Source organism: Convolutriloba macropyga, chromosome 3 (genome assembly GCF_964194025.1).
Source record: "Convolutriloba macropyga chromosome 3, txConMacr16.3, whole genome shotgun sequence".
NCBI lineage: Eukaryota > Metazoa > Xenacoelomorpha > Acoela > Convolutidae > Convolutriloba > Convolutriloba macropyga.
Genome location: NC_134470.1, coordinates 78,938,089 through 78,950,523, shown reverse-complemented (window position 1 = coordinate 78,950,523; position 12,435 = coordinate 78,938,089). Strand labels below are relative to the sequence as shown.

The window sequence follows — 12,435 nt, the reverse complement described above, 5'->3', positions numbered from 1 at the left end:
TACGCTTTCATTGCTGTGGTATGCTTATGATTTTTGTTAGGCATCATTGATGATTCCAGAAGTCCAGACATCTGGGCATTAGTTTTTTGATCAAAATTTCGTTTTTCTCGACAGCCCTTTCAACAATTTCTTATTGCAGGTGCTTCTAAAAATGGTTGAACAGTCCTTCACAATTATGTTTATTTCTTAAATTGCTAAATTACCATTCTCTTATGTCCTCTCAACGATGAATTCTAATTTACGGTGGAAATTGTTGGCGATGCACTAAATTGACATCAGAAAACCTGGCTTTCAATGGAAGTTCATTAATGCATTTTAGATGTTTCTCTCTGCAATGTATCATATGTTCAAATTTATTGGACTTCAGTTAGAGGTTAGTGCCACTGAACCACTTTTGAAATTTTGGAATTATAAAATCAAAAGTAGTGTCATCAACAAAAAGATATATTCTGCAGAGAAGAAGGAATGTCAATGAAATTTTAATTTTTGTTAAAACTACGAGTGTTTTTGAACATTGCGTTCATCGTCAGGTATAACAATCGAAAAAATTATTTGAAGAATTATTTAATTAAAGAGAAACCAATTGTCATGGAAATTTAATTTTCATATTGAACAAAAACGCTTTCAAATTTCACGTTCATCGTCAAATTAAAACTGTTTCACAAATTGTTGAAGTATAAAATGAATATATTTTTACAATTGTCTAAGACCATAATTTAACAAATTCTAGGAGCTATCTTAAAAAATTAAATTGCAAGATTTTTATTCAACAAAATTTATCTTTTTCACAACTCATATATACAGTTGTTATCAATTTCTTTCAAAAACAATTCTATTCTGAATTAATCAATTTTGGCCAAGTCTTTATATTTCTAGGTTCTAGGGTAATTCCGCATTTGCCCCTGCCATGATTATCACTCTTGTGGAGGTTTTTAAAATTTCGCTTTGTGATGTACAAAATATTTTTGCCCTAATTATGTATACCAAGTCTAAATTATGTTTTGATTTAATGTTTTAGCGTGATTTCCCTCTCCCTGTGTTCATCGCGTGTGTTTAGTCCCGGCTTTAACTTGCTGATGTAGATAGCTTCGATAGTCGTGAGTTTATCTACTGTGGGACAGACATCCAGATTTTTCAATTCATTATCATTCTCTCTGTTGTACTTTTTGCCACATTCCTTCAGTTCTGGTTCACTTATGATTTTTGATAGAAATCATTGATGATTCCAGACGTCCAGATTTCTGGGTGCAAACTTTTTGATCAAATTGTTGCTTTCCTCTATAGTTTTTTCAAAAATTTACCAAGGCAGGTGTTTTTAATAGTGGTTGAACTGTCCCTGGCATTTATATTCATGTCTCAAAATGCTAAAATACCATTTTCTTAAGTCCTATCATTTTTGAGTTCTAGTTTACAAAGAAAATTGTTGGTGACGCACTAAATTAACATCAGAAAAAATGGCATTCAATGAAAATTCAGTACTGCATTTTAGATGTTTCTCTCTGTATACTACCATATATTCACTTTTACTGGACTTCAGTTAGAGCGTAGAGCCAACTAACCACTTTTGAAATTGTGGATTTATGAAATCAAAAACAGTGTCATCAAGATAAGGATATACTATGCAGAAAAGGATGAAATATCACAGAAAATTTAAACTGAGTTAAAATTACGAAAGTTTCCGAGCATTGCGTTCATCGTCAAGTATAACAATTGAATGAAATTTTTTGAGAAAGTACTTAATTAAAAAGAAACCAATTGTCAAAGGAGAGTTAATTCTCATATTTAACACAAACGCTTTCAAAATTCACGTTGATCGTCAAATTAAAACTGTTTCACAAATTGTTGAAGTAAAAAATGAATATATATTTACATTTGTCTAAGACCACAATTTAACAAATTCTAGGAGCAATTTTAAAAAATGAAATTGAAAGATTTTTATTTTCACAAAAATTAGTCTTTTCACAACTCAAATATACAGTCGTTATCAATTTCTTTCAGAAACAATCCTATTCTGAAATCATCAATTTTGGCAAAGTTCTTATATTTCTAGGGTAATTCCGAATTTGCCCCAGCCATAGGTATTACTCTTGTGGAGGTTTTGAAAACTTCGCTTCGTGATGTACAAATTGTTTTTGCCCTAATTATGTATCTCAAGTCTAAATTATGTTTTGATTTATTATTTTAGCGTGATTTCCCTCTCCCTGTGTTCATCGCGTGTGTTTAGTCCCGGCTTTAACTTGCTGATGTAGATAGCTTTGATAGTCGTGAGTTTATCTACTGTGGGACAGACATCCAGATTTTTCAATTCTTTATCATTCTCTCTGTTGTACTTTTTGCCACATTCCTTCAGTTCTGGTTCACTTATGATTTTTGATAGAAATCATTGATGATTCCAGACGTCCAGATTTCTGGGTACAAATTTTTGATCAAAATTTTGCTTTCTTCTATAGTTTTTTCAAAAATTTACCAATGCAGGTGTTTCGAAAAGTGGTTGAACTGTCCCTCACATTTATATTCATATCTCAAAATGCTAAAATACCATTTTCGTATGTCCTCTCAATTGTGAGTTCTAGTTTACAAAGAAAATTGTTGGTGACGCACTAAATTAACATCAGAAAAACTGGCAATCAATGGATATTCATTAATGCATTTTAGATGTTTTTCTCTGTATACTACCATATATTCACTTTTACTGGACTTCAGTTAGAGCGTAGAGCCACCTAACCACTTTTGAAATTGTGGAATTAAGAAATCAAAAACAGTGTCATCAAGATAATGATATACTATGCAGAAAAGAAGGAAATATCACAAAAAATTTAATTTGAGTTAAAAATACGAACGTTTCCGAGCATTGCGTTCATCGTCAAGTATAACAATTAAATAAAATTATTTGAGAAAATATTTAATTAAAGAGAAACCAATTGTCAAAGGAGAGTTAATTCTCCTATTTAACACAATCGCTTTCAAACTTCACGTTCATCGTCAAATTAACACTGTTTCACAAAATGTTGAAGTATAAAATGAATATATATTTACATTTGTCTAAGACCCCAATTTAACAAACTCTAGGAGCTATTTTAAAAAATTAAATTGCAAGATTTTTATTTAACAAAATTTATCTTGTTCACAACTCATATATACAGTTGTTATCAACTTCTTTCAATAACCATCCTATTCTGAAATCATCAATTTTGGCCAAGTTCTTATATTTCTAGGGTAATTCCGAAATTGCCCCAGCCATAGGTATCACTCTTGTGGAGGTTTTGAAAATTTCGCTTTGTGATGTACAAATTATTTTTGCCCTAATTATGTATCCCAAGTCTAAATTATGTTTTGACTTAATGTTTTAGAGCGTGATTTTCCTCCCCCTGTGTTCGTCGCGTGTGTTTAGTCGCGGCTTTAACTTGCTGATGTAGATAGCTTCGATAGTCGTGAGTTTCTCTATTTTGGGACAGACATCCAGATTTTTCAATTCACTATCATTCTCTCTGTTGTACTTTTTGCCACATTCCTTCAGCTGTGGTTCACTTATGATTTTTGATGGAAATCGTTGATGATTCCAGACGTCCAGATTTCTGGGGACGAACATTTTTATCAAATTGTTGCTTTCCTTTAGAGTTTTTTCAAAAATTTACCAATGCAAGTGTTTCTAAAAGTGGTTGAACTGTCCCTCACATTTATATTCATTTCTCAAATGTTAAATACCTTTTTCGTATGTCCTCTCAATTGTGAGTTCTAGTTTACAAAGAAAATTGTTGATGACGCACTAAACTAACATCAGACAAATTGGCATTCAATGGAAATTTAGTATTGCACTTTAGATGTTTCTCTCTGTATACTACCATATATTCACTTTTACAGGACTTCAGTTAGAACACAGAGCCACCTAACCACTTTTGAAATTGTGGATTTATGAAATCAAAAACAGTGTCATCAAGATAAGGATATACTATGCAGAAAAGAAGAAAATATCACAGAAAATTTAAATTGAGTTAAATTACGAACGTTTCCGAGCATTGCGTTCATCGTCAAGTATAACAATTGAATGAAATTATTTGAGAAAGTATTTAATTATAGAGAAACCAATTGCCAAAGGAGAGTTAATTCTCATATTTAACACAAACGCTTTCAATCTTCACGTTCATCGTCAAATTAAAACTGTTTCACAAATTGTTGAATTATAAAATGAATATGTATTTATATTTGTCTAAGACCACAATTTAGCAAATTCTAGGAGTTATCTGAAATAATTAAATCGCAAGATTTTTATTTACACAAATTTTAGCCTATTCACAACTTCTATTTACAGTTGCTATCAATTTCTTTCAAAAACAATCCTATTCAGGATTTATCCATTTCGGCCAAGTTCTTGTATTTCTAGGGTAATTCCGAATTTAACCCAACCATAAAAATTACTCTTGTGGAGGTTTTGAAAATTTCGCTTTGTGACGCACAAAATATTTTTGCCCTTATTATGTCTCTGAAGTCAAATTTGTGTTTTGATTTTCTATTTTGGCGTGATTTCTCGCCCACCATGTTCATCGCGTGTGTTTATTCCCGGCTTTATTTTGCCGATGTGGATAGCTTCGATAGTCGTAAGTTTCTCTACTGTGGGCCAGACATCCATTTTCAATTCATTATCAATCTCTCTGTCGTACTTTTTTGCCACATTTCTTCGGTTGTGGTTTACTTATGATTTTTGATAGACATCATTGATGATTCCAGAAGTCCAGCCTTCTGGGTACAAATTTTTTTTGATCAAGATTTCGCTTTCCTCTATAGTTTTTTCAAAAAAACTACCAATGCCGGTGATTTTAAAAGTGGTTGAACTGTCCCTCACATTTATATTCATGTCTCAAAATGCTAAATTACCATTTTCGTATCTCCTCTCAATTGTGAGTTCTAGTTTACAAAGAAAATTTTTGGTGGCGCACTTAATTAACATCGGAATAACTGGCATGAAATGGAAATTCAATATTTCATTTTAGATGTTTCTCTCTGTATACTACCATATATTCACTTTTACTGGACTTCAGTTAGAGCTTAGAGCCACCTAACCACTTTTGAAATTGTGGAGTTAAGAAATCAAAAACAGTGTCATCAAGATAATGATATACTATGCAGAAAAGAAGGAAATATCACAAAAAATTTAATTTGAGTTAAAAATACGAACGTTTCCGAGCATTGCGTTCATCGTCAAGTATAACAATTAAATGAAATTATTTGATAAATTATTTAATTAAAGAGAAACCAATTGTCAAAGGAGAGTTAATTCTCCTATTTAACACAATCGCTTTCAAACTTCACGTTCATCGTCTAATAAACACTGTTTCACAAAATGTTGAAGTATAAAATGAATATATATTTACATTTGTCTAAGACCCCAATTTAACAAACTCTAGGAGCTATTTTAAAAAATTAAATTGCAAGATTTTTATTTAACAAAATTTATCTTTTTCACAACTCATATATACAGTTGTTATCAACTTCTTTCAATAACCATCCTATTCTGAAATCATCATTTTTGGCCAAGTTCTTATATATCTAGGGTAATTCCGAAATTGCCCCAGCCATAGGTATCACTCTTGTGGAGGTTTTGAAAATTTCGCTTTGTGATGTACAAATAATTTTTGCCCTAATTATGTATCCCAAGTCTAAATTATGTTTTGACTTAATGTTTTAGAGCGTGATTTTCCTCCCCCTGTGTTCGTCGCGTGTGTTTAGTCCCGGCTTTAACTTTCTGATGTAGATAGCTTCGATAGTCGTGAGTTTCTCTACTTTGGGACAGACATCCAGATTTTTCAATTCACTATCATTCTCTCTGTTGTACTTTTTGGCACATTCCTTCAGTTGTGGTTCACTTATGATTTTTGATGGAAATTGTTGATGATTCCAGACGTCCAGATTTCTGGGGACAAACTTTTTTATCAAATTGTTGCTTTCCTTTAGAGTTTTTTCAAAAATTTACCAATGCAAGTGTTTCTAAAAGTGGTTGAACTGTCCCTCACATTTATATTCATGTCTCAAATGTTAAATACCTTTTTCGTATGTCCTCTCAATTGGGAGTTCTAGTTTACAAAGAAAATTGTTGATGACGCACTAAATTAACATCAGACAAATTGGCATTCAATGGAAATTTAGTATTGCATTTTAGATGTTTCTCTCTGCATACTACCATATATTCACTTTTACAGGACTTCAGTTAGAGCACAGAGCCACATAACCACTTTTGAAATTGTGGATTTATGAAATCAAAAACAGTGTCATCAAGATAAGGATATACTATGCAGAAAAGAAGGAAATATCACAGAAAATTTAAATTGAGTTAAAATTACGAACGTTTCCGAGCATTGCATTCATCGTCAAGTATAACAATTGAATGAAATTATTTGAGAAAGTATTTAATTATAGAGAAACCAATTGCCAAAGGAGAGTTAATTCTCATATTTAACACAAACGCTTTCAATCTTCACGTTCATCGTCAAATTAAAACTGTTTCACAAATTGTTGAATTATAAAATGAATATGTATTTACATTCGTCTAAGACCACAATTTAGTAAATTCTAGGAGTTATCTTAAATAATTAAATCGCAAGATTTTCATTTACACAAATTTTAGCCTATTCACAACTTCTATTTACAGTTGCTATCAATTTCTTTCAAAAACAATCCTATTCAGGATTTATCCAATTCGGCCAAGTTCTTGTATTTCTAGGGTAATTCCGAATTTAACCCAACCATAAAAATTACTCTTGTGGAGGTTTTGAAAATTTCGCTTTGTGACGCACAAAATATTTTTGCCCTTATTATGTCTCTGAAGTCAAATTTGTGTTTTGATTTTCTATTTTGGCGTGATTTCTCGCCCACCATGTTCATCGCGTGTGTTTAGTCCCGGCTTTATTTTGCCGATGTGGATAGCTTCGATAGTCGTAAGTTTCTCTACTGTGGGCCAGACATCCATTTTCAATTCATTATCAATCTCTCTGTCGTACTTTTTTGCCACATTTCTTCGGTTGTGGTTTACTTATGATTTTTGATAGACACCATTGATGATTCCAGAAGTCCAGACTTCTGGGTACAATTTTTTTGTTGATCAAGTTTTCGCTTTCCTCTATAATTTTTTCGAAAAAACTACCAATGCCGGTGATTTTAAAAGTGGTTGAACTGTCCCTCACGTTTATATTCATGTCTCAAAATGCTAAATTACCATTTTCGTATCTCCTCTCAATTGTGAGTTCTAGTTTACAAAGAAAATTTTTGGTGGCGCACTTAATTAACATCGGAATAACTGGCATGAAATGGAAATTCAATATTTCATTTTAGATGTTTCTCTCTGTCTATTACCATATATTCACTTTTATTAGACTTCATTTGGAGCTTAGTGCCACTTAACTACTTTTGAAAAGTTGGAATTATAATATCAAAAACAGTGTTATCGCCATAAGGGTATATTGTGCAGAGAAGAAGGAAATGTCAATCAAAATTTAAAATGATGTAAAAAAACGAACGTTTTCGAACATTGCGTTAATCGTCAGGTATAACAATCGAATGAAGATATTTAAAAATATATTAAATTAATGAGAAAACAATTGTCAAAGGAAAATAAATTCTTATATTTAAAACAATCGTTTTCAAAATTTTCGTTCACAAAATCTTAATGTATAAAATGAATAATCATCTACATTTGTATAAGACAACAATTTTACCATATTCCGAACAAAAACAGTCAAACTCCGGATTTTTCGACTTTGGTCAAATTTTTGTACTTCTAGGGTAATTCCCAATTTTTCCCAACTCTACGCATCCCTCTTTTGTAGGTCTTGAAAATTTCGTTTGGTCATGCACATAGTGTTTTTTTGCTCTAATTCTTTCTCCCAAGTCAAAATTATGATAGGATCTAATATTTTAGCGAGAGTTCCAGCCCCATATTTTCATCGCGTGTGTTTATTCCCCTCTTCAACTTGCTGATCTAGGTACATTCAATAGTCTTGAGTTTGTCTACTGTGTGACAATCATCAAGAATTTTCCATTCAATATCATTAGTGAAGCCATTACATTCAAAAAGATGATGACCAACTTGTTAATCATTATTTCGATGATCTGATTTCCTAGTGGTTACACTCTCATCCATTACATATTATCTCATTTACCACGTCGGAATTCAGGTCTCTTTTGAAAGATGATTCTAGGGTGAGGCGACATGACCTTAATTTTTGCGTTATGAAAACCACTTGGAAGTCGCATCGTTTTTTCAATTTGCTTGTACATTTCTCAGTAAGGTTGCTTCTGTATTATAGAAAAATTGTTGGTCTATCGTGAGATCTAGTCTTGCTTTTTTGATGCTCTCTTCATGTTGTTTTCAATGGATCTTTAATACAAATTAATATCTTTTCTAAAGTCTGGTTCTCTATTTTTTAAGACCATTCATCTGGATACTGATTCTTGGTCCCGCATGTTGTGTTCTTTTCAAACGCTTGATTGACGGCCAACCTATTAGATGTTGCAGTAAAAACCTTGTGAACCGTCCCTTGAATCGCCCTTTTTTCAAGCGGAAGCGTTGCATAGCTGAGAAAATTCACTTTTATTCCAGTGTCAGTTGGTTATTGATTCCAATGACGAGTGATAGTACTTTTGCTGCTCTCAATTACGTAGATAACAATAAAAGCCAAACGCTCTTTCATGTTCACTTTTTCTAAGTTAAATTTCAGGCTTTTGTGTAATGAACTTGCAATGTTTAGGTATTTGTCCGGGTCACCACGAACCGTGCAGATAATGTCATGCGCATACCTTTGAACAGTTTCATCCCCTAAAACCGCGCCTCTGTCTGTTGATTGCTGCAATACGTACAGATCCAAGTAAGATCCTGCATGTTGGCGTATTCCTCATTTGTTATTGTTGTTGTTGTTGTTGTTGGGGATTTACAGCTGTGCTGAAGGGTCTAAAGTCCCCGTCATCAAATTAAAATAATATCCAATAGTTTCTACAGTTTTGACAATCGCAGAACAACAACAACATTTGTTATCTTCTGGCATTTTGCTTGAAACCAGTTTTTGCATGACACACATTCTACTCCTTTTCCTCGAAAAGTCACTCTCGTCTTGTAGTGTTTGCAATTCCCGTTTTGGTCAGATCAAGAGCTAATTTCACCAAGCTTTGGTTTTTGCAGTAATGCCTCAAACGATTTCATCCTCACTTTTGCTAGTATTACAGCCAGTGATGCACCCATAGCTAGACCGTCTGATTTTAGACAAAGTTATAACTGTTCTGTGTAACCTTTTCCTGTTTCTGAATAAGATAGTCTTTTAAAAAGCTTAATCATTTGATCGCTTAGGTCACGTGACCGACGAAAATATTCTCATGATTTTCCGAATTATTTGACCCTGCAGGTCTTTTAAATCAAAAAAGGCGTATCATGCTGCTAAGTTGGGTCACGTGACGTATCTGCAAACTTGGTGGTTCATTTTCCTAGTTGAATGGATAAATTTTTGGGTTTGCCTCAGTTTTCATTTGGTACTTGTTAACTCACTCCCAGTCTAGAAAATAGATCAGATGAGATCCTATTTTTGGATAGTTTTGTTTTGTGTGAATACAATTTCGACTCACTCCCAGTCTAGGAGACAGACTAGATCGTATTTTTTGCATTTTTTTCTGCGTGCGGATACAATTTTTTCCCCCGTTTCTCGTATTAACAATAGTGGAGTGAACCTTTCTCGTATTTGGACATCGCAACGTCAGAGTTCCTGCAGCTTGGACTGTTATTAAGTTTTATTTAGCCGTAGATCTGTCAGCAAAAACCTAGAGGTCAATATTGAGTACAGGGTTCCCTTGAATGAAATTTGATTTTGAAATGTGCGCTGTTACCCTACTATACGCTGATTACGTCTCTGAAATTTGAATTGCAAGTAGAATTCAGGGGATAAAGTAGATAAGGTACCCTTCAGTATCAGACTCAGAAATCCTCAACAAGTATTGAGTATTACATTTCTCCTCGTGATTTCAAGGTTAAATGGCGGAGCTGCATATCATTGGTGAAATTGTTGGAGGTGATGGATTCCCGGAAAACAGTTTATTCTGCAAATGGAGTTTTCAAGCTGGTGGTGCTTGGAAATTATTGGCGGGTGATCGAGAAGGTCAAACACAAGCCGATACCCCAATGGACGAAGAGTTTGCTTGCTGGAATCATCCACTGGATCTGCATTACGCAACAAAAGGAATACAAGGTTTACTTAAATATTCGGAAAAAAAGTAAATCGCTTGCGGAAAATATTTAAGCCCTCCACTTATTTGCCTTCAATCGTGCAGTTAGGCTAGTCTCTGTAAGTTTAAGTTGTTGTGCTATGATTGAATTTTCTGCTTCTGTGTAAGAATTTAGTCGGCCTTAATGAGTGCAAAATGTTTTTTAACATAGAATTGAGAGGATCATAGATTGGTAATGTTCACGCCATGTTTTTGGTTAAAGTTATCAGCCATTCCAAAATCGTATAGAAGGAACTTTTTAGGGTGGCCAAAAATTAGCGTCCAAGTATATCACCAGGATGAATATGGCAGGAACGAGCTTTACGGTTATGGCTTTGTTCACGTCCCAACCTCGCCTGGTGTTCATGATGTGGAATGTGTAACTTGGAGACCAGTGGGTTCATTTACCGATCAATTGGCCGAGTATTTCTTGGGTGGGTCTGCACAATTAAGAAAAACAGATGTCGTTTACACTGGACCGGATAGGTACAATTTACAAACGGTGGCAATGGGAAAAGTCCATTTTAAATTAGGAATTATTCTCAGAAACTTTGACAAATTTGGAGTCGAATGCTGATATCAGGTTGTGTAAATAATCCAATTATATGTTCATTTGTAAATTGTAAATATAGATCTAGAAGAGCTGCTAAGTAATAAAATTTCGCGTTTGTCACTTAGTCTTTTGAATAAATGTCCTGTACTTACATTCGTGTTTTTGAAGTTACGCGTCTTTCAAATATCTGAATTGTTTTCAGATTGGCGTATGTCGATTGAAATATCGGCCGTTGCTTGCAGCTCGTGCAACATTGGCTGTTGCCGAGAAGAGGGCGAGTTACTCTATGTGCCGGTACCAATGTCAGTTGTCCAAGAAGCAATAGACAAAGCACAAAATGACAAGTTCTCGCTCATCGTCAACATCTCAATGACTCCAGAACCTGGATCACCTGAACTCAGTACCAGTCCCTGTTCTATAACGGATGTCGGTACTATCGATGAAAGGAAGAATAAGTTATGCCGGCAACTTGAAACTCGACGGACGCCTGGTGAATTGAAAGAACTGGGTATCTTGAAGTCATCGTCAGCGTACCAATCGGGTTCGATTCTGAGAAAGACTCATGATCTAGAGCGAGCAAGAGTAGGCAACGTTCTGTCTAAGAAGCTGAAAATGCGGCCGAACAAAGAAGATCTAGTGCTTCAGAACATTCTGAAAGAAAGTTCCGTGGAACCATTTGTAAATTTTGCACATAAGAAATTAAAGAGGCGGCGACTGGAAAATCAGATAGATCATTTCATAGCAAACCGGCCTTCGCCTGGCAGTATTCCTGAAAATATAATGCACAATGCAATTTCTCCGACCTTACTATCCGAGTTATCTATGAACGATCAGCCAAGGAGTGATATGAATGCACAACAATTAGGTGGACTAGATGTTTGTGTTGATCGATCTTCCCAAAAAGTTCCGTCACCGCCACCTCTGCCAGCTACTATTAGCATTGACAACAAAATCCGAAGAGCCGTCACTACCACAGAATCTATTGTAAAATCTGGAGGGTTTATTTTTCATGAAACACAACCGAGCACTCAGCCCTCAACGACCCAAGTGGCGAACGATGATATACGTAATAAACAGCAAGCTGTTTTGGACAAAATAAAGCCCGCTAGCATATCTCTTGATGAAGAAGTATCATCAATTTATCAAAAAATGACAGTGCCTGATTTGAAGGCTATTTGCAGACAAGCTGGTTTCCAAGTACGCCAGAAAGCAACTAAGACTGAACTCATTGGTTTTCTGATGAATTCCGAAAAGCAAAAGAAAAGCCCGAAAGCATCCCAGTCAAAGGTGACTAATAACAGCAACAGTTTGAGGTCGACGACGTTTACATCGAAGCCACCAGCCATCAAAACCTTGCCTAAAATTTCGCACAAAGAGATCGAGGAAATCATGAGTCGAACTCCATCACTCTCAATCAACTCACCAATCACTTCCCCCATGCCCAGAGTTGCCCAGCAAAGCTACTTCCAATCTGCAGAGTCCACGCCCACACCTACCACTTCTATTGAAGGTATGAACACACATCAACAATTGATTGCCTGGAATTATTCCACGGACAATATACTCGAACAGCCTCGAAATCAAAGCACGATTGCTGTTGTTAATCAGAGCCAGGGTTATCAACAACAACAACCTTCAATGCAGCT

General features: G+C 34.7%; 1 protein-coding gene across 1 annotated transcript; it reads left to right on the top strand.

Moving 5' to 3' along the window:
- Positions 1-9,967: 9,967 nt before the first annotated feature.
- On the top strand, positions 9,968-10,909 carry LOC142337304 (B9 domain-containing protein 2-like). Its single transcript, XM_075386497.1, has 2 exons — positions 9,968-10,220; positions 10,500-10,909. Exons 1-2 carry the CDS (start codon positions 10,007-10,009, stop codon positions 10,811-10,813), a joined length of 528 nt encoding a protein of 175 aa, XP_075242612.1. The 5' UTR covers positions 9,968-10,006; the 3' UTR covers positions 10,814-10,909.
- The last annotated feature ends 1,526 nt before the right edge of the window (positions 10,910-12,435 follow it).